Source organism: Telmatherina bonti, assembly GCF_933228915.1.
Source record: "Telmatherina bonti genome assembly, chromosome: 18".
NCBI lineage: Eukaryota > Metazoa > Chordata > Actinopteri > Atheriniformes > Telmatherinidae > Telmatherina > Telmatherina bonti.
The window spans coordinates 11678624-11700214 of record NC_136616.1 but is presented as its reverse complement, the minus strand read 5'-3'; the positions used below and the strand labels follow the sequence as shown (position 1 = coordinate 11700214).

At 40.0% G+C, this 21591-nt stretch overlaps 1 protein-coding gene across 1 annotated transcript; it reads left to right on the top strand.

Annotated features, from left to right (window-relative positions):
• Window positions 1-3232: 3232 nt before the first annotated feature.
• Window positions 3233-10412, top strand: rps4x (ribosomal protein S4 X-linked). The gene is made up of 7 exons (XM_079257682.1): window positions 3233-3269; window positions 3829-3906; window positions 4123-4303; window positions 6539-6636; window positions 9474-9645; window positions 9724-9881; window positions 10257-10412. The coding sequence occupies exons 1-7, from the start codon at window positions 3267-3269 to the stop codon at window positions 10356-10358; spliced, it is 792 nt and encodes a 263-aa protein (XP_079113808.1). The 5' UTR covers window positions 3233-3266; the 3' UTR covers window positions 10359-10412.
• Window positions 10413-21591: the final 11179 nt, after the last annotated feature.

Below are 21591 nucleotides of genomic sequence, written 5' to 3'. Positions count from 1 at the left end.
TTGGACAGTGGTTTTTCTGTGTGGGGTTTGTATGTTCTCTCTGTGTATCCGTGGGTTCTCTCCGGGTACTCCGGCTTCCTCCCACCATCCAAAGACATTCATGTTAGGTTGATTGGTTACTCTAAATTGCACATAGGTGTGAGCATGAATGGTTGTTTGTCTCTGTGTGGTCCTGCCATGGAGTGTACCCTGCCTTTCGCCCAAAGACTGCTGGGATAGGCTCCAGCTTCCCCACAACCCATAATCGGACTAAGCGGTTGGGATAATGAATGAATGACCTGAACTGAACCAGCCTGAACTGAACTGAACTGAACCAAAATGAACTGAACTGAATTGAACTAAACTGAACTGAAGCAGATTGAACTGAACCAGACTGAACTGAAGGTAAATTAACTGAACTGATCTGAACCAAACTGAACTGAACTGAACCGAATTCAACTGAACTGAACTGAACTGAATCAAACTGAACTGAACTGAACTGATCTGAACCAAACTGAACTGAACTGAACTGATCTGAACCAAACTGAACTGAACTGAACCAAAATGAACTGAACTGAATTGAACTAAACTGAACTGAAGCAGATTGAACTGAACCAGACTGAACTGAAGGTAAATTAACTGAACTGATCTGAACCAAACTGAACTGAACTGAACCGAATTCAACTGAACTGAACTGAACTGAATCAAACTGAACTGAACTGAACTGATCTGAATCAAACTGAACTGAACTGAACTGATCTGAACCAAACTGAACTGAACTGAACCAAACTGAACTGAACTGAACTGATCTGAACCAAACTGAACTGAACTGAACTGATCTGAACCAAACTGAACTGAACTGAACCAAACTGAACTGAACTGAACTGATCTGAACCAAACTGAACTGAACTGAACCAAACTGAACTGAACTGAACTTGCTGAAGACGCAGACTTTGAAGAGATTCTGTTTGAAAATCGACCTACTTAAAAATGTTTGCTGATGTTCTCGTTGCTTGATTAAAACATAATGTTTTTAGAATCTGAAATAAATTATTTATTTGAAAAAGTAAGAAAAATGTGAAGAATTTGGTAGTAAAGCACTTTGCTTTGTCTGACCAGCTGTCCAAACCATCAAAATGTTTAATTTAATGCCACATAAATCCTGGAAAACAATTTCATTTTTTCATTTTTATCAAACTGTAAAATGTGAAAACAGCCCTTAACAGATGTCATCGTCCTGCTTCGCTTCAGAATATTTGATTCAGATAGAAGTGTGTGTGTGTGTGTTATCTAAAAGGTTTGCACCAATAAAACCAAACTTTTATGAAGATTTGGATCCGGACTATAAGACAGAGACGGATTCCCAACTTATTTCTGGCTGCAGGACGAGCTGCTGATATTCTGGAAGCCTTTGCAAAGTGCAAAATGTAGGTTAGTGGGTTGATTCTGTTGGAAACACATCTGCACCACTGACCTGAAGAACAGATTTATTCACCCAAGGAATGAAATAATAAACATTTAGAGTATGTCATGCTTGGGGCATTTGTATCGGGGATGAAGGGAGTCCAGCTTCCTTTGTTCCAGCAGCCTGGGGAAGCAGAGATGCCTTCAGACAGAGCTGGCATGCAGTAATCAGTAGGAATCTGTTGGCAGAAGAAGATGCAGATGCAGGAAAGGTTTTTATCTCCATACGTGTAAACAGGACAGAAATCTACCAAAGGCATTGGCATTTCCTGCAAGGGGAGGGATGGCTGTCCAGCAGCTTCCAGCACGGGTTCAGAGTGAATTAAAATCAACATTAAATTCATCTCCTGTGCATGGAAACTTCCAGTCCAATAAATGATTGAAGATAAATGTTTATAATCAGTATTAAATACAGACAGACACTTTGTGTGGGGCTTTGCAGTAGTCTGTTGATGGTGTCACAGATTTATTTCTATTTTACAAATTCAATCAACTTTCTTTGTCTATTTATTTATAAATATATTGTCATTCATTTGTTAAATATGTATTTGTGTTCTCAAGGGTGATTTATGAACAGCAGCTTCAGGCCATTAAGGATAAAGAGTAATGTTGTATACATTTTTTATAATATTATTTTAAATGAACATCTCATAATAAGGTTCCTCTTTACTACATATTATTTGAATTCATACAATATTTTATATAAAAGAAGACAATTGTATGTTTGTAAATGCATAAGACTCTGAATCGTAGATCATGTAAAGTAAATATTCAGAATGGCTAAATTTGAAACGTATGAAATATTTAGAAGTAATGCACTTCAGACATTTTTGTTTTTAAAGTAGAACATTAGTAAATGTGTAATTAAAGTCTGAATGTATAAAAATGATTGTTAAAACAATAATTACAAGAAAACATTGCACTGTCAGAATGGCACTTATATGTGACAGTGTAGCTTATTGTTCTCATCTACTTAATACACTCATTCCATTTCCTTAACAAGCTGGAGCCTTTACCAGCACTCATTGGGCAATAAGCAGGTACACCCTGGATAGGTTACCAGTCCATTGCAGACCAATAAACACATAGAACTTTTTTTTTTTTTTTTTTTTTTTTTAGCAAAAGCGTATATTAAAAAATTTAACAGGCATTTTCATTTTTAAAGTGATTTTTTTCTGCATATTCGTTGTTTAGACAAGGTTTTCCTTTTTATTTATTTATTTTTTAACTATTTTTTTTATGAACATGACATTTGGGGTTAAAAAGGTTGAATTATATTAAATTTGTTATTTGCCTTTATACATCTCATGTATATGGCTGTGCTTGATAATCTAAATAATATTATTACTATTATTATTATTGTTATTTATTATTATTATTATTATTATTATTATTATTATTATTATTATTAATAATAATAATAATAATAATAATAATAATAATAATAATTTTTTATTTATTTAATTTTTTGTAATCATCATCAGTCTTGATATAGCCGCGCTGGACCTGAAAAAAAAAGTTTCATTTGAGTTTTGAGTTGTTTTTTTTTAATCTGATTAATCTCATTAAATTTCTACAGTTGTACTTTTATGTTGACTTTTGTATCATTTTAAACACTAATTATTAATGCACCAGAATATTAAGTAATATTTTGCCTCAAAATGTTTGCATGTTTAATAATTATTCATTTTATTTCGTAAAAATAAGAAGCTTGTGTTAGTTTCCACTTCGCCTTTCAGGTATTTTGTACCTCTCTGACCACCGTAGCAAGTCATATCATTCACCACCGGAAGCCGAGAGGTCCTTTTCCCGCAGACTCCAACATGGTGAGCCGTGTTCATCACGATTCTCCTCTGAAATAATCACTAAACATCACCTTTCACCAACCTATAATCAAATAAAAACTTACCCTATTTTAAAGTACTACTCATGTCTCAATAGCTGGACTTTATATTTTTGGCCAAAACATCGACGATGTTTATAAATTTACTGATTTAAAACAACATTTTGGTTGTGTCGCTCATAGCTTGTTAGCTTAGTTGTAGCTATCAGCGTTAGCACGTCGAAGAAATGATTAAAGTGCATTTAGGCAGCGGAACTGAACACATAATACGTTTTATTAGTAAATGCTTTGTTGTGATTTTACATTAAACTTGAGAAGTTGTACATAATCGTGCCGGTGCAATCTGTGGGAAGGTTATCTCAACCAGGCCGCAGCCGGCAACGCTGCCATCACTGCGGCGCCACGCTAGCGGGTCTGTGGGGGTCTCACTTCTCTGTAGATCTGTGCCAAACCCGGACTGGCTGTGTGTGCTGGTGTGAAGTAGGTGACTTTGGAGGGATGTTGGCATTCTTAGCTGACCGACTTTGTCCCCTGTTTTCTAGGCAAGAGGACCGAAGAAGCACCTGAAGCGCGTTGCAGCGCCAAAGCACTGGATGCTGGACAAGCTCACTGGAGTTTTTGTAAGTTTATGTTTCTATCCAACCTCTGGAAAGTAATTAATTTATTTAATATTCAAGTCTTGCCATGTGTTGTTGTTTAAAAGGTTTAATGTACATGAATGTGTCTATTTCTAAGCATTTTTGTAGATAAATGAAGCTGTGTCCGCTACTAGAGCTGAATAAATATAAAATCAGACGCATTAATCTTCAACTTTAACATTTATTTATCCCTTCCAGGCTCCTCGTCCCTCCACTGGTCCCCACAAGCTGAGGGAGTGCCTGCCCCTCATCATCTTCCTGAGGAACCGGCTGAAGTACGCCCTGACAGGGGATGAAGTGAAGAAGATCTGCATGCAGAGGTTCATCAAGATTGACGGCAAAGTCCGCACCGATGTCACCTACCCCGCTGGATTCATGGGTGAGCGTCACCGCGGTGTTTCTAGTTTGTGGTCATTGTGAAAAAGGTGGTTAAAAACTTTAAATTAAAACACCGTGAGTGTATGATTGCTGGAGCAGTGATGATTGTGTGTTGTTTGATCAGCAATGAGCTGAAACTACACAAACATTTCCTCTAAGAAGTGCTGAGCTCCCAACCCAGCTGTAGCATTAGAGATGTTTCTAGTAGAAACATAAGGAGTGGACGAGTTTTACTTGTGTTGTAGGTGATCAGATGACCAGCTGTTTTTTGGAAAGTCTGCAGGGTCGCTGCAGACCTGATATGTCGTGGAGCAGGAGGGATTTATCAGGCTAAAATGAGCGATTCTTACAAATGAATTATGAAGTTTCTGTTGTGTTGTTGAGACTTTATCGTCAGTGTTTGTTCAGCTGCAGCAGCATCGGATGTAAGAGATGAAAAGCGGTCCTGCCTCCTCCAGAGCTGCTAGTTTCTTCACCGCCTCATTGGCAGCCAGCGGCCTCATATGGAGTTGTTGCATTTTAATTAACAAATCAGAGGGAAGCCTCCTCTGCTCGGTGGAAGCTCGTTTTATATGAACGATGAAGCTTGGGTTAGGCTGTGATGGTGGTTTGTTGTAATGTCTATTCACTCCAGTTCTTTGCCCCTGAGGGGCAAGTTGTGGCACGCTGGCGTTTATAGGTTTTGTGGTACTTAGGAATAAAAAAATCGACCAGAACAGGTTAGTAAACACAAGCAGCTGTGCAATTAGGAGAATTCATGTGAAGTAAAGGTTAAAATAAAGTGTAAAAGAAAACAGTTAATAGGACTTTTCTTATATTTAATTAAGGTAACGTTACATGTTCTGAATCACGTGTAATGCATAATTTATTTCAAGGCAATAGATGATATTTTATTGTTGCAGCAGGTGATCTACAGGTACATAACAGCGGCGGTGCCCAAGTCCTGTTCTGGAGACTTTTAGATGCCTCCCTTCTCCAACACACCTCAATCACGTCTGAATTCTGTCATTCAGCTCTGCAGAGGCCTGGAAACGAGCCATTTTATCTATTCACGTGTGGTTGAGAAGAGTTGCATTTAAAAGTTGCTTTTGGACTGGGTTTAGACACTCCCACTGGTTCATAGTGATACTTATGGGTGTTTAAGAAACTGTGATATAGAATAATATAATAAACTAGGGATGCACCGATACTGCTATCATTGTATCCACTCAATACCGTGCGTGTACTTGTACTTGGTCTTGATAAAAGTGTACCTATACCGCACTAGTCAAGCCAGTGCAGATGTGTTTCATGACATGCTTCAGACGTGTTTTAAATGAAATAAATGCTTTGAATGTTAAAATGTGACATTTTTCTCACATTTTTTACACTAAAAGTGAGATCTTTGTTTCAAAACAACACATTTATATTTGTATTTCGGTAAAATGTGCCAAATCAGAATAAAACTTGTTCAGATAGTTAGATCTGTAATGTTATTATATTTGTATTGATGAGGTAACTTCAGAAAGGATGGGTCATTTATTAAAACCTAATGAAATCTTACACAGTTATAACAGCAATAATAACCATAGTCATAATAATGTTCACAGAAACAAGTTTGGTATCGGCAGATATTCACATTTCAGATATCTGCATCGGATCAGAACTCCCAGAAGGTGGATCGGTGAATCCCTACAATAAACTTATGTTGTAGTGGAAGAAAAACTAAAAGTAAAAAACAGAATAATATAACAGGAGCTGCACTGTTGTGTGTGTCAGTAAAACATGAGAAAACATTGAAATTTGAGGGATTTGTGGCTTTATGTAATTTTGTCCTGACTTCAGAGCTGGGACCTCTTGACTCACTGTCCTGCAGGTTTTAGATGTTTCCCTGCTGCGTCCCACCTGACGGAAGTGAAATGTTTCTGCAGAAGCAGATTAACGGCTCGTTGATCAGAGTTAGCGATCCCTGTTCAGTATATTTTGCTGTACATCTACCCGTTTGTAAAAGACGCGTTCTAATGTCAGCAAACTTTTAGGTTTGACAGAAAACAGATGATGTTTCATGTTGTTACATTTACAATCAGATGGTTTAAAGTTGGCTGTGGTGCAAAAAGGTTGAAACAAAACGTACCTATCTTACATCAGTGAATCCTGCTGTTGATTTTAGTAGTGAATCAGCAGCACTGGATTATTGATAAACATGTTTGTGGAAACTTGCAGCTGATTTCCGACCACATGGTTTCTGTTCATGCAGATGTCATCAGCATCGAGAAGACCGGAGAGCACTTCCGTCTGATCTACGATGTAAAGGGACGTTTCACCGTCCACCGCATCACCGCTGAGGAGGCCAAGGTGAGAGCGGAGATCGGGTTGTTAAAGCACTGAAACAGTATTGAAGCCAGAATGAGAGAAACTCTATTTTTATAAACTTGCTTCCTGTTAAATCACAGGAGGAACAAATCCAACTGTTTGTATGATGAGAGATGCTAAATTTGTCATGTCAATACAAATACGAGGAGAATTACATTTAAATGGCATCAATAAGACTTTTCATCTCTTACTAGTTAATTTTTTTTTTCTTTTTTAATTATATTTAATTTTCAGGACTTTTTAAATTTACAAAAGGTTACATCAGAGGTTTCTGGCAGGACCAGTGTGATGCTCTGGCTAACATTGTCATGAATTCAATACCCCTGGACCCTGAAATTTGTTTAATTGGAAACTTGATGAAAATTTAGGAACCCCAAGATAAATACCCCCCAAAATTTCTTGTGATAGCCATGATAGTGGCTAGAAAATGAAGTGCGATTACATGGAAGCCTGATTTCCCCCCCCCCCCCCGTCTCTGACCATATGGTTTACAGAGATGAACAGTTGTGTGCCCTTGGAAAAAAATAACATACTGTCAAAGACAATCTTATAAAACCTTTGTTAGAATTTGGGAACCTTACCTAATCCCGGTAGGTATAATTATTATAAAATAACAGGCCTTAGTATGTATTTGTGAATTATGTTTAACGTCAAAGAGATATGGTAACTGGAGGTTTTTTTTTTTTTTTTTTTTTTTGTCTGATTGTTTGGGGAAAATGTAGGGGAGGGGGGAGGATCCTTTTGTAAATTTAAAAAGTCTTAAAAACTAAAATTTTTATCATTTTAGAAGCGTCTCTTCAAAGTATTTCTAATCATGAGGTTTACTCATACATACAGTAAAGATGTTGACCCCTTCAGCATCAAGCTGAACTTATGTTTCTCAGACAAGAGGTACCAACACCACTGAATCAACAGTCAAAGTGCATTTTGTCAACAAAGTATTTGGTTTATAACTTCTTAAGATAAATATGCAGCAGGTGATTGTACCATAAACACCTGCAACAAAATGCAACTGGACAAATGACTTCGCCGCAACATTGTGAAACCAGAAAAACTACTTTTTCATGTGGCACCGACCATAATCTGATCTGGGCCGAACAGCTCAGGTCAGCTAACCGCCACACTTCACCGCCAGAACATCAGATTGCTCGATATATACCTCACCAAAACCAAAAGCCATACTTTTAATTTTCTTGGTTGATTTGTTTTATTAATTTCCAGAAAAGGCTGAAAGTAAACAGGACATCTAAGAGACCTCTGCAAACTAAATACATCCACTTTGATGATTTCATAGAAACCGACGTCTTTGTATCCGGTCCTGAAGATAGCAGGAATGCTAATGCTAACTATTACTGGTTGTATACAGTGCACACTGGTAGAAGCTGGTGCTGCGCTGGCTAAATGGCAGGGTCACACGGTGGATTTCATGCACACAGTATTCCAGTCAGAGTCCGAGATATATTGAAACCTTCATAAGGTCTGAGGTTGTGCTCATGTAACCTGGCACAGCTGTGGTTGAGGCGTTGCTGAATGCATGCAGTGGCATCTTAATGCACAGAATCATTACTGTCATGTATTTGGCAAGGATGAGGTTTTCCTTTTTCCTTTGGTTCATTACCGTTCGCTCCGGCGTGTCAATGTTTGCTTTCTGACACTGGAATTCTGAGGTCTTATGCATATCAATCTGGTAGCGATGGGTTTATTGTCGATTTAATTTAAACAAGTGTGTCTACATGAACCACAACCCCAAAAGTTCAACAGGGATGTCCAGCTCCGATCATCAAGATCCTCAGTCCTGCAGATTTTCCGTGTGTCCCTGCTCCAACACGTCTGACTCAAATGAATCTGTCACTGTGCAGAACTTCATAGGCTGTTGGATCCATTTAATGGAAGCTGGGTGTGTTGCAGCAGGGATGCATGGAAAACCAGTAAAACTGATTTTGGACACCCCTGGGTTAAAATCAAGCGGCAACCTCCGGCGGTTAAAAGTGAAGCCTATGCGGAAGTGCATAAAACTGCAGTTCCCCCCTTCATCCACTAGGGGCTCCAAAACAGAGCAAATCCCCATAGACTCCCATGTTAAAAAGACCAACTTCACAGCAGAAATAAACATGTTGACAGCCTGGTTCAAAAATCCATTTTAGGTGTAATAGATCAGGTTTACCTTCATGACAACTGTGGGAGGAGTGAATTTTTTTCTAAATCGCCCGTTTAAAAGTAATTTCATCTAGAAATTTAGCATATTTAGGGGCGTGTCCTTTTGATTGACAGGTACACAATCTCCCGCTTCAAGTAAGAAGAACGTAGAACAACCGCAGTTTTTAGCCGGTTAACGTGACTGATCCTTTAGCCCACACACCTCCGTTAGCTGGTTAGCTCCGGGTTAGCTCTTAGCTGCAGAAAGCTCTGAGTTCGATCGATGTCAGTCATCCACCATGACGCTCACAGCCCCCCCTCTCAGCTCCACCTCTTTGCACACATATATATATATATATTTTCCGGGCGAGACGCCAAGATGGCGATGGTAGGAACCGCCCACTGAGCTTCAATTCAGGTCTTCAGAAACCTTTGGGTGATGTCACAGAGGCCTCGTCCATCCCTTTTTATACAGTCTGTGGTTAATGGTGGTGGCTTGGGGTTGACTTTTCTAAATCCTGTTCAAATTTTCTTTATTTTTAAAATAAGAGACTTCAGCAAACTTTTTATTTTTCCCTGAAACATGACTCCAACATCCTTTTAAGATGCCTTTTATAGACCAGATTCAGGGAAATGTTGGAAGCTGCTCGACGTTTCCTGACCCGTCTCCTCTCGCTCTGCAGTACAAGCTGTGCAAGGTGAAGAAAATCCTCATCGGCACCAAGGGGGTCCCACACCTGGTGACCCACGACGCCCGCACCATCCGCTACCCCGACCCCCTCATCAAGGTCAACGACACAGTTCGCATCGACCTGGAAAGCGGCAAGGTCACAGATTTTATCAAGTTTGATACTGGTAGGTTCAATCGCTGCATGTTCCTGATGCTGCTGCTCCTGAGAAACGCCTCTCACCTCCTTCACCTCCTCCCTGCAGGTAACCTGTGCATGGTGACGGGCGGTGCCAACTTGGGGCGTATCGGTGTGATCACCAACAGGGAGCGTCACCCTGGCTCCTTCGACGTGGTGCACGTCAAGGACAGCACAGGCAACAGCTTCGCTACCAGGCTGTCCAACATCTTCGTCATTGGCAAGGTGAGGACAGATTTATACCCGAGGAGGGTTTAAGACCTGACGTGCTGACAGGTCAGCATCTGGATGAGACATTTTCCTCATACCTACCTACAAGTGGCAACACTCCTCTTCTGTGGTTTAAGTCTGTACTAAAGACTCAGTTTGGAGCAGTGATGATCATTACTGGTTTTGATCAACAATGAAAACAACCAACCAATTCCTCTAAGAAGTTCTGAGCTCCTCTTCTTCACGAAGACAAAATCGTTTTATTTAGCCGTTGCCTGAAATGTCCAGTTTGTTGCTGCAAGCATGGCGTTTGCCTGGACTGATGACACGAGCTTCAGATGGATCGAACTGTCTAAAGTTAACTAATTTGTCTGATCTGTTTGTTTCCAGGGCAACAAGCCATGGGTGTCCATGCCCAGAGGAAAGGGTATCCGTCTGACCATTGCTGAGGAGAGAGACAAGAGGCTGGCCGCCAAACAGAGCAGCAGCTAAACTGGCCACCGAACAGAAACCTGACCCCTGGCTTTCAAATAAACTGTTATTTACAAAACACCCACTGGTTTTGTGGTTTGTTGTGCTGGAAATGAGACGGCGTGGGGTATCCCTTTGTACTAAACCAGTAAACCAAGTGTAGAATCAGATTTTATGCTGGATTAAAGTCAGGAGTTCATTGTGAAGAAACAGGTTCATACTGTACAGTTAATAAAGCCTGAAAATGTCAAACGTTACATTGAGTTAATAACCAAAATGTTTGGACAGGAGAAACATCGACTGAATTACCACTCTGTTTATCTGGTACACCTGTGCTAATGGAAATGCCTAATCAGCCAATCACATGGCAGCAGCTCCAGGCATTGAGCCACGTAGATGTCCTTTTGTCTCCTTTCTGACTTGCTGAAGTTCAAACTCGGCATCAGAAAGGAGACGAAAGGACTGAGATGGAAGGATCTGAAATGGATGAAAGCATGGATCCATCCTGTCCAGTATCGATACCTCCGGCTGCTGGTGGTGTAATGGTGTTATCAGAACCAATAGCAGCCAATTTGTTGAACTCTTCCAAGTTGTTGCTGTTAAAGGATGCTGTATATAAAAGGAGTGCAACACTTGTTAAGCAGATGTTTGGCTGGAAGGGCAAAAGGTTCATGACCGCAGGGCGTGAATTGATGTAGTCCGTTTGCCACAAAAATGATGAACGAAAGACTAAAGGTGAAAGATAAGCAATAAAAAAATTGGCTATACGTAGATGTCCGGCAAAGCGGTGCATCAAACCTGCTCCTGGACCAAGCAACCAGTACCAAACAGTTCCAACCTCACAGGGTCTAACCCCGACAGGCAACCAGATTATTGTTACTGACCATGTACGTCATGACCACGCTGTGGATGGAAACTTCTGCAGGATGAAACGCCGTGTCACAGAGCTCAAATCGTTTCCCACTGCTGTCCTGAACATGACAATAAGCTCATACTGGTTCTTGTGGTGGGAAAATCTTATCGAATATTGGGATTTTTCCGCTTCACAATTTTAAATTTTTTTTTTTTTTTTCCAAACAAATAAAAATAATCCCTTACAAATTTTTTGTTATTTTTATTGATCTTTTTACTTGTCTTCTTGGGCATTATAGCAGCAGAATGATGGTCTGGGACTGTGTTGTTTTTTTCCTAACAGAAATCAAGAAAAATGACAAGCAAAATAAAGTTTTGTACATTTTTTTTGCTTGTTTTTAATTACAATAATCAGCAATATCAAAGAATTGTGAGAATCGCCATTTAAATCAAATCATAACCCAAAAAATTAGAATCAAACCAAATCAGGACAAAAGCATATCGTCACAGCCTTAACTGGTTTCAACACCCTGCTACAGCAGGAATTAAGGTGGTTCTGAAGGAAAAAGGTCCATCCGGGCGCCAGCAAGATGTTTAAACACTTCAGGCAACTTCCTGAACTTTTCGCTCAGGATGTGGGATGAACCATCCGAAATGAATTTTACAGAATCTGAGAAAAATGTTTGACAGAAAAAAAAAGAAACAACTAAGTTGTTTTAAGTAACTTCTGGTTCGGTCATTGGTCAGGAACAGGAAACCAGAGCTTCTCAGAGAGCTTAGAAGATACTTCACGACAACGGACTTTCCGTCTGTATCCAAAATGCAAATATTAACAAGAACTGGTTTGAAATGTCAGTGTGGTACATCCAGGCCATTTCCTCCTGACATTCAGCTTATATAATTAACTATTTAGAGGTCCTCCATCTTTCTATGTTCCAGATTTCTCTTTCCCTTTCAACAATTCTCACTACCCATTTGTCCTCACCTCTCTTTCTCACCCCTTTCCTCTTCCTCTCTGCTGTCTTCTTCACATGTTCCCTGTTGCTCCCTTCTGCATCCCTTTCTGTTGTGTCTCTTTCCAGCGTTTGTCCCAGTTTTTCTCGCCTCCTTTCTGCTTTGTTTCCAAGGCCGGATTATCTAATGGGCATTATGGGCACAGGCTGAGCAGCCCACACAGCCTTGGGACCCACGTAGGGTATCACCATAGACCGTATATGAAAGATGGATGGAGCCTTTGGCGGTAAAAAGAGAAGCCTTTGCGGATGTGCATAAAACTGCAGTTCCCCCCTCATCCACTAGAGGCTGCAAAACAGAGAATCCCCATAGACTCCCATGTTAAAAAGACCAACTTCACAGCAGAAATAAACATGTTTACAGCCTGGTTCAAAAATCCATTTTTGGTTTATAGGTCAGGTTTACCTTCATGATTTTTTCCTAACTCACCCGTTTAAAAGTAATTTAATCTTGTTTAAATTAGGCATATTTAGGGGCGTGTCCCTTTGATTGAAAGGTAGCCGATCTCCCTTTTCAAGTAAGAAGAACGTAGAACAACTGCGGCTTTTAGCCGGTTAACAACGTGACCTAGCTTTAGCCCGCTTACCTTCATTAGCTGGTTAGCGCCTGTTATCTCCAGGTTAGCTCTTAGCTACAGAAAGCCCTGAGTTCGATCGATGTCAATCATCCACCATGATGCTCACAGCCCCCCTCTCAGCTCCACCTCTTTGCCCATATTTGTATTTTCCGGGTGAGACGACGCGCATGCCTCTGCCAAGATGGCGATGGTAGGAACCGCCAACCGAGCTTCAATTCAGCGCTTCAGAAACCTACGGGTGACGTCACAGAGGGTCTGTCTATCTCTATATACAGTCTAAGAAAATGTACATAAAAGCCAGACAGTTACATCACAGAGTTTAGTGTAGTGCTATTGGTACTACTGGCTGAGTTAGAAATGTCATTTCACAGTGTATCGTTCACAATTTTCACAATTTTGCGGCTTTTAAGGGGCCCTCTGGGAGGCCCAGAGGCCTCTGCACTTTTAATCCGGCCCTGATTGTTTCCTCCTCACCACAAGGAGGAAACTTGTTTATTCTCATTTCTCTTCACCCTTTGTTTTTTTTTTTTAAATGGCTTTTCCACACTTTCCCCTGCCATCCCATTAAACATTATGCCGTCATTGTTTTCTTTTCCTTCCTATATCCATCCCTCAATTCCAACCTGCCCTCAGTTTTTAAATGCTGTCCTTAAATAAACTGGTTTCCATTTTCCTTCCTTCATCCTGCGTATTTTTCCTTGTCTGTCCTTTGAATATTCATCCTTCTCTCCTGCCATCCTTATGTTAATCCCAACCTGGTCCCTCGTTCTATCCCTCATTCTCTCTGTGTCCTGACTTCAGCATCCGTCCATATGGTGACTGCTGGGAGGCAGCCTGCTCCAGCACCACAGAAACCTGGCCTGGAAAACACCACCTCGTGTGTGTGTGTGTTGTGTGAATGTGTTTGTACTGTCATGAGGTATGTGTGGTCAGCAGAACAAGAAAGGTGCCACACAAATTTAATCCACTTAATCTGTTCATCTACAAATAAATCAGGGTTTTTTAGACCTTGAATGAATCACATAAAGGACAGGAAACATTGTTTCTGGAAAAAAACTCTTAAAGGTGCAGCATGTAACAAAAGCAACAGTCAATGACATTAACTTTAATATGTCACCTAAAAAAACTACATTTTTTTTCTGTATTTAAACACATTACAAAAAAAACTATGATGTTTTCAGAATAAGTTATTTATGTCTGCTTGCCGTCGGGTCCACAGACATGGAAGCTGCCAGATTTATGACGCCATTTTCATTACGATGTCTCTGGATGGACAAAACTCTGTATGAGGCAAACTGTAACCTTGTATAAATGTATTAGCAGTATTGCCATCATTAACATATTTCTCCTTTTTATGCAGGTCTTCCTGAATAAAAGCTGCTGTACATGTTTATCTTTCTTTCCTGTCCTCTCCAGTCCAGCCAGTCGAGACAGATGGCTGCCCTCCCTGAGCCGGGTTCTGCCGGAGGTTTTCTTCCTGTTAAAGGGGAGTTTTTTCCTTCCCACTGTCGCCTCATGCAGCTCAGGATGGAAGATTTGATCGAAGTCAAGATTCGATGTAATCAGTTGGTTTCTATCAGCTACGCTACTTATGAACTGGCTTGAATTGAGGTGACATTGTTGTGAAGAGGCGCTATACAAATAAAGCTGAATTGAGAAAGTGAAAAGTGAAGCATTTTTATTGGACAGTGCCAAAAATTGTATTTCCCCCCTCATCCACTAGAGGCTGGATCCAAAAGGGAGTCAATCCCTATAGACTCCCATGCTAAAGAGGCCTACTTCACAGCAAAATGAAGTCTTTATAACTCATTAATTAGATGCTATTAAATCTGAAAATTTAACATAATTGTGGGCGTGTCCTTTTGATTGACGTGTTCTAAATCTGGCGGCAAGAAAGCAGCAACCACATTTGTTTGGCTGGTTAACAGTGCATCTTAGCTTTAGCCAGCATACCATTGTTAGCTAGATAGCTAACATTAGCTGGTGTTAGCTTGGTTAAGTCTTAGCTACAGGCAGCTTGGATTTTATTGAGTGTTAATCATTCACAGAGTTGTATAAAGTACATGTAGAAAGTAGAAGTACTGTCCAGCAGCTCTTTCCAACCAGTCACTGAACCAGGTGAATTTATTTAGCTCAGCTCCGCATCAAAGTAGATGAGCCTGTCAGTGAAAACACATGTTCTAACTCCATCGGTAGATCCAAAAACACGGCAGGACTTCTACTTTATTTTCATTTCTACTTCTATTTCACACACCTCTGATCATTCAGCCTCCCTCTAAGTTCCACCTCTTTGCCCATTTTTGTATTTTCCCAGAGTGCGGAGGCTCCGTCCATCTTTTATATACAATCTATTTGTCAGAAACAAATATGCTTCCTAAGTAGACAACACCACAAGAGGACCAGTTCTTCGCTTTGCCTGCGCTTATGGAACCGTATGGTCTTCTATTGATTTGCAGTCAAGATTTGCAGAACGACATGGACGACATCTCTCTACCCAGACTGCACACAGCCAATCTTCCGTCTCACAGAGCTGCTGGGAGGTCTGCCATGTTCACCGCTCACCATCAGGTCTGTCTGTGCTGGTGTCAGGAAGGTGTGACTGGAAGTCGGCCATGTGAAGGAATGTTAAGTTTAGCGACGAGTCAGACTATCAATGACAATTTAATCACAGGGTTAACCAGCATATTTAACCCTGCTGCTCATCCCACAAATACAGATTCTTTATAAATGTGCTCCCCAAGGCCGGATTATCCAATGGGCATTATGGACACAGGCCCATGGCCCACACCTATGTGTGGCCCATGTAGGGCAAACACCAGTATTTTGGACATGAAACAAAATGTCCACAAATCCAGACAGTTACATCACAGCATCTAGTGTATTGCTACTGGTACCATTGACCGATAGATGTTAGAAATGTAGTTTCACAGTGTATCATTCCCACTTTTCTCTCTTTTTTTTTTTAAATACTTAATTTTTATTGAAGCATTTTTTTACATAAACAATAACAGTTACAGTCGGTACAGTTTGCACAATATAAGCTTGGCAACAAGAAAATAAATGTCATAATACAAATATTATTACAAAAAAATTGGGGAACAATATCCTTTTTTTGTGTGTGTGTGTGTGTGTGTGTGTGTGTGTGTGTGTGTGTGTGTGTGTGCGTTTACTTGGTTTGTTTTCCCCCCTATTCACTTTGAATTTGATTTGTCCATTTGCCCCATCTAGAGAAATAGAGTCCAGGTTGTAGTCTCAGCATAAATGTTAGTCTTTCCAGGTTATGAGTTTCTTCAACTAGGTCCAACCAGTCCTTGATACATGGTGGGTCCACTTGAAGCCATTTTCGTTTGATTATTTTTTTTGCTATGGCAAGAAGAATTTTTAATAGATATTTATCATTTTCAACTAAGTCTATGGGGAGATCTCCAAGGTAAAGTGTTATGAAAGTTTGGGGAATTTTAAAACCTAATATCTGGTCTATTTTGCTTCCTACCTGTAACCAAAAGGATCTTATTTTTACACACGACCAAAAAATGTGTGTGTGATGTGCTCCGTCCACACCACAGCCCCTCCAACATGAAGAGCTGCTGGTATTTAGGCTTTCTTGCTGTTTAGGAGTTATGAAATAACGTACTAAATTTTTCCAACTGAATTCTCGCCAAATGGCTGAGCAGGAAGTAGAGCATGCATTCTCACACATGTTGTCCCATTGTTCTGTTGATATATCCATATTTCTTTCTTTCTCCCATCTTTTCTTAATATAATCTGTTGAATTCCCTCTGCTGTTTTGAATAGTTTTATATAACTTAGAAAATAATTGACTTACAACCCTTATTGTACGCTTGTGAGATCAGAATAACTAATTTATTAAGCTCTGGGGTCCTAACCTTTAGGATCTTTGAGGATATATATTGCTATATATATCATTCCCACTTTTCACAATTTTGCGGTGGGGAAGGGGGCCCCTGGAACATTCTGGGCCAAGGGGCCTGTGCACTTTTAATCCGGCCCTGGTGCTGCCACCCAAAAGGTAAATAAAAAGCTTTGTAACACTTTAACATTTATATCTAAGAGACGTTAGAACAAAGAAATGATCAACTAAACAAATTGTTTTCTGCAAAGTTTAAATATTGTGATCATTTGTAGGTGAATACCTTTACTTTAAGAATACATAATGAGTGTCAAAGTGGAAATTATGTCTTCATAAACGCGACTGAGCGCATTCAGGTTGTGTTAGAACCACTCCGATCCACATGTCGGGGTGTCCTCGAACAAGAAACCAAATCTCAAGTCGTCCTGCCGTGCTCGCTCTCATATGGTGTGCATCAGTACAGCAAAAGAGCAAGCCATCGACTCTGACTGCCTCATGCTGAGACTCTAATTTCTAACCCTGCCTCTCCATCACATGACAACGTACACAGCAGCAAAGCTGGAGTCTGTGTGTTAGAGGGGAATAGCACACACGCATGACCGTCTGGTCATTATTTCAACAACCCACTTTAGCACCTGAAATTGACATAATTTAGACGACCACAAACAGAGAATGCTAACATTTTATTTCTGATTGTGGTCGCTTAAAGAGACAATAACTATGGAGAATTTACCACCAGTTTATTCTCTAAACTTGGGTTTATTTCATACAATTAAAGCCTTTTTCAGTTATTTTAGATACTTCTTTGAATGGCAAAGCATCTGCTGTTGGTTGCTGGTTGTTCCCAAACTAAACTCTGCTTTTAGTCGAATTCTTGCTGTTCTTGCTGACACTGTTGACACAGCAACCAAACTGACATATGATAAGACTTTATTGTTCTGAAAGTCTTTAAAGATGGTCTTTTTCCAGACTTTTGTCCTTTACTCACCTAAAACATGACAATTTACTGTCAACAATAAATAACTTGGCCGTACTGGGGATTGAACCCAGGACATTGTGCATGGGATGGATGTGAGCGGAGCTATTCTCTGAGCTACTCTGTTCTTTTCTATTCTACTGTAAACATAGTTGTAGGAGAAGAATAGACAGAAACCAAGGGTTCAAACGCTTTGCTAATTGTTTCTCATACTAGTCATATCAGACATGCTTTATATGCTGAGAACATTATTTATATGACTTTGAAGGTAAAAAGTGAAATTGTGACGCTTTTCAAAGGTAAACGGACACGTTTCCTCAAACACGGAGTGCTGGCTGTCAAGCATATCTTCAGTTTTAGTCTGCATTGCTTCTCTTTGGCCACAAAAGATCTTCTGGATCTTCTGGATGCAATAGCTGGGATAAGTAGGTTGACTTGAAACGTTTGGGATAATCATTTATAAACCTTTATAAATCAGTCATTAGGATAAATATGTACATAAAGCTATACTTGTAAACTAATCTGAATCTATGTGAGTATATGATAATGTATATGTAGGCGTGTGTTTTGGGTGCATGTATGTGTGTAAGTATATGTGCTAAAAAAAAATGTATGTGCATAAGCAGGTGTTTAAGTGAGTATAAATATATAGATAAGTGTATGACCACATATAGAGGTACATATATGTAACTGTTTTGTCTCTGTGATTGAAGGTGAATTTTTTAACCCTTTATGAGGCAAGTGACTATTTTTGATCTCTTTATTTTCTTTCATTTTCAGCATAAAACAATTTTTTTTTAAATGTAACAACAGATTGAAGGTCTTTGTACATACTAGGACAATCTTAGGTTAAAATTTCTAATTTCAAGGTATTTCAATGAGTGCCCTATAAAGGGTTAAACTGACATTTGAGAAATTAAATTCACAATTATAAGGAAGATAAAGTTATGCCGCCTTTTAAAAAATAAAAGACTACAGTAACTTTTGCTTTTCTTTAACCTGTTTAATAAATTATATTATTATTTTTTCGTCTCAAATAAAGGCATATCAAATCAAATAACTGATACGACCATACCTCAGACACAGAGGTGAACCGTTTAAAACTCTTAATCCAAACTTGAAATCAGGAACATCCACAGGTCAATCCATTGTTGGAGCAATAACTAAGTTGGATTTCCACTGATGATATAAATCAAATAATAAAATTTAGTCACTTTTGCTGTCATCTGAAAAATTGTACAGATCCAGGAGCAGCTGTAATGATGAATCACACCCACTCATACTCCGTTTTTAAACACTTGAAGCTTGCCAGACACATGCTTTTCTTTGTTCCAGTCCTGTTCTGCATCCCTGTGTGAGATGAGAAAGAAAAAAAAACCCATTTGGTGAAGAAACATAAACACAGGAGCTTTGAAGTGACTTGGATGAATGTTCAGAAGCGCGACTGAGATGTAAACTATGGAGGAAAATAAAGAGAAAAATATGCAATCAGGGAAGTTAAAGCTAACATGTTAAACTATCTGATAAACAGAATTAAACACAAGAAAGAAATACTGAGAAAAACTAACAGGGAGTCTGAAATACATGCTGATAAGGTCTGTATCTACACACTGATGCAGCTTCTATGGACAAGTAAATAGACTTTATCGGATTTTTTAGGCTCAGTCTGTGTAAAGGATATAGATTATTTAAGATATGTTTCATTTATTTATATTTTGTACGACTATCAGAGAAAAAATCAGCAGCAGGATTCTCTGAGCCTCAACTTGGTGTTCGGCATTTGAAATAAACTTTTAAATAATGTATGTGTTTTTGAATTTATGATGAAAACCGGACTTAAAAATGTCCTTTTCTCGCGTGGGCTGCCTGTATTTTGTGATTTTTAGAAAAGAACATATAATGGCTCTGGCTGCTCTTTCTTTACAGGACATAATTGAAAGGATTTAAGAGGAAGATTATTTGCTTTGTTTCATAATTCTGCAGCAACTACTTATATTTAGTTGTTTTAATTGGATTTTGTTGCAGATTTTCCAAACAGCTGATTTATATATATTTGTAAAATCTTGAAAGATTTTCTTAGATGTTTAATTGGAGGCTCATATTCTAGCTCTATCATATAGGATAAAAGATTAGAAAGGGCGGTGAAGCTGTAACTTCTACATCTACAAAGTGTTGCAGGTTCAAAGCTAGAAGCTACAACTAGCTGTGAGATTCTTCTGTTGATGCTTCTGCTAGAAAGCAGAGGTCATTAGAGTCACATTTGAAAGATTTTAACCTAAAAAGAGATGGAAAGTCGAGGTTACATACTGGGTTCTGACATTATCTTAAGAGCTAGATCGAAAAAGAGAAACCATGTTGCCTGCTCCAAGCTACACGTTTGTGTTTGTGTTTTTGTTAGCATACATGCTACTAGTAGCAGATATATCAGAAATTAAGGAATTTCATCAGTGAAACAACAGCAAAGTGTATTTTGAGACATTTTAACTCTTCCCGACTATCTTTTGAAAGAGTTTTTGAAAGTCCTTTTTAATTGTCACACAGTATGCCGGCTGGTAGGTTGCTGTTCTGTGTGACAAACAGTTGACCAATCACGTCGGTTTTTGTGGCCCAAGAAACAACCATGAACTACTTTTGACTGTTTCACTCAACTGAAGCCTGAAAAACGGAAAAGGGAGTTTTACGTTGAAACAAAACCTAATGAAATACGTAAATAGTTGCTGCTTCTCGCTTCTGTTGGAGTATATAACAAGCTTAACCATCATTGATCGCCACAGGTATGTGCTGCCATTCACAGACAGTATTTGAGCTGCTTGTTGGGGGTAAAACATGCAGCATCCATAGAGGCAGTCTTCATCTTCATCTTCTGCCGCTTATCCGAGGTCGGGTCGCGGAGGCAGCAGCCTAAGCAGGGAAGCCCAGACTTCCCTCTCCCCAGCCACATTTGCCAACTCTGCGGGGGGGATCCCGAGGCGTTCCCAGGCCAGCCGAGAGATATAATCCCTCCAGCGTGTCCTGGGTCTTCCCCGGGGTCTCCTCCCAGAGGGACGTGCCTGGAACACCTCACCAGGGAGGCGTCCAGGAGGCATCCTGACCAGATGCCCGGGCCACCTCAACTGGTTCCTCTCGATGCGGAGGAGCAGCGGCTCTACTCTGAGCCCCTCCCGGATGACCGAGCTCCTCACCCTATCTCTAAGGGTGAGCCCGGCCACTCTGCGGAGAAAACTCATTTCAGTCGCCTGTATACGAGATCTCGTTCTTTCGGTCACGACCCACAGCTCATGACCATAGGTGACCATAGAGGCAGTCTCTTTCTTCATATCCTGCAAAGGGGTTGCCCAGTAGTTCAAACTTATATTTCTAGCCTCCAAAACTGTCAAAATCCTCTTCTTAAAGTATATTGAATTTTTTGGACAAATATGCAGCAGGCACTAGAGACATGGCCGTGATCACATGACCTTAACGCTGACGCTGCAGGTGGATTGCATTGAGATGATGTGCACAGAAATCATGGTTTTGTTTGGTCAGTTTCAGAGGCTATCTTAAATTTGACTTCAGATTACCGAGGCATAAGACTGAATTTATAAACCCAGAGATGGAGGAAGTTTGCTCATAAAGCCACGACTGACAAAATCAGATACCATACATCCGAGTGCAGTTTGGAGTTTGTAGTATTTTAACTGGTTCTTTATGCTTCTGGGCCAGCCTTTATAGATAATAATTTTATGAGCCCAGTTGTTGTTGTTCCCTTTTGGCTTATCCCTCTGAAGGGGTCACCACAGCGAATCATCACACAGGGGAATTGGCACATGTTTTACGGTGGATGCCCTTCGAGACGCAACCCTCTGCTTCACCCGGGCTTGAGACCTCAGAGAACTGTAGCCCTTTTGGCGCTGCAGCAGTATCGGGAAGCAGGACTCAAACTGGAGACCGTCAGGTAGTAATGGCAGAAATGGATGTTTGTGAG

Coding starts and splice junctions, on each gene's coding strand:
- rps4x (XM_079257682.1), top strand. Junction 9,646..9,723: donor TTTTATCAAGTTTGATACTG/GTAGGTTCAATC, acceptor TCCTCCCTGCAG/GTAACCTGTGCATGGTGACG. Junction 9,882..10,256: donor ACATCTTCGTCATTGGCAAG/GTGAGGACAGAT, acceptor GTTTGTTTCCAG/GGCAACAAGCCATGGGTGTC.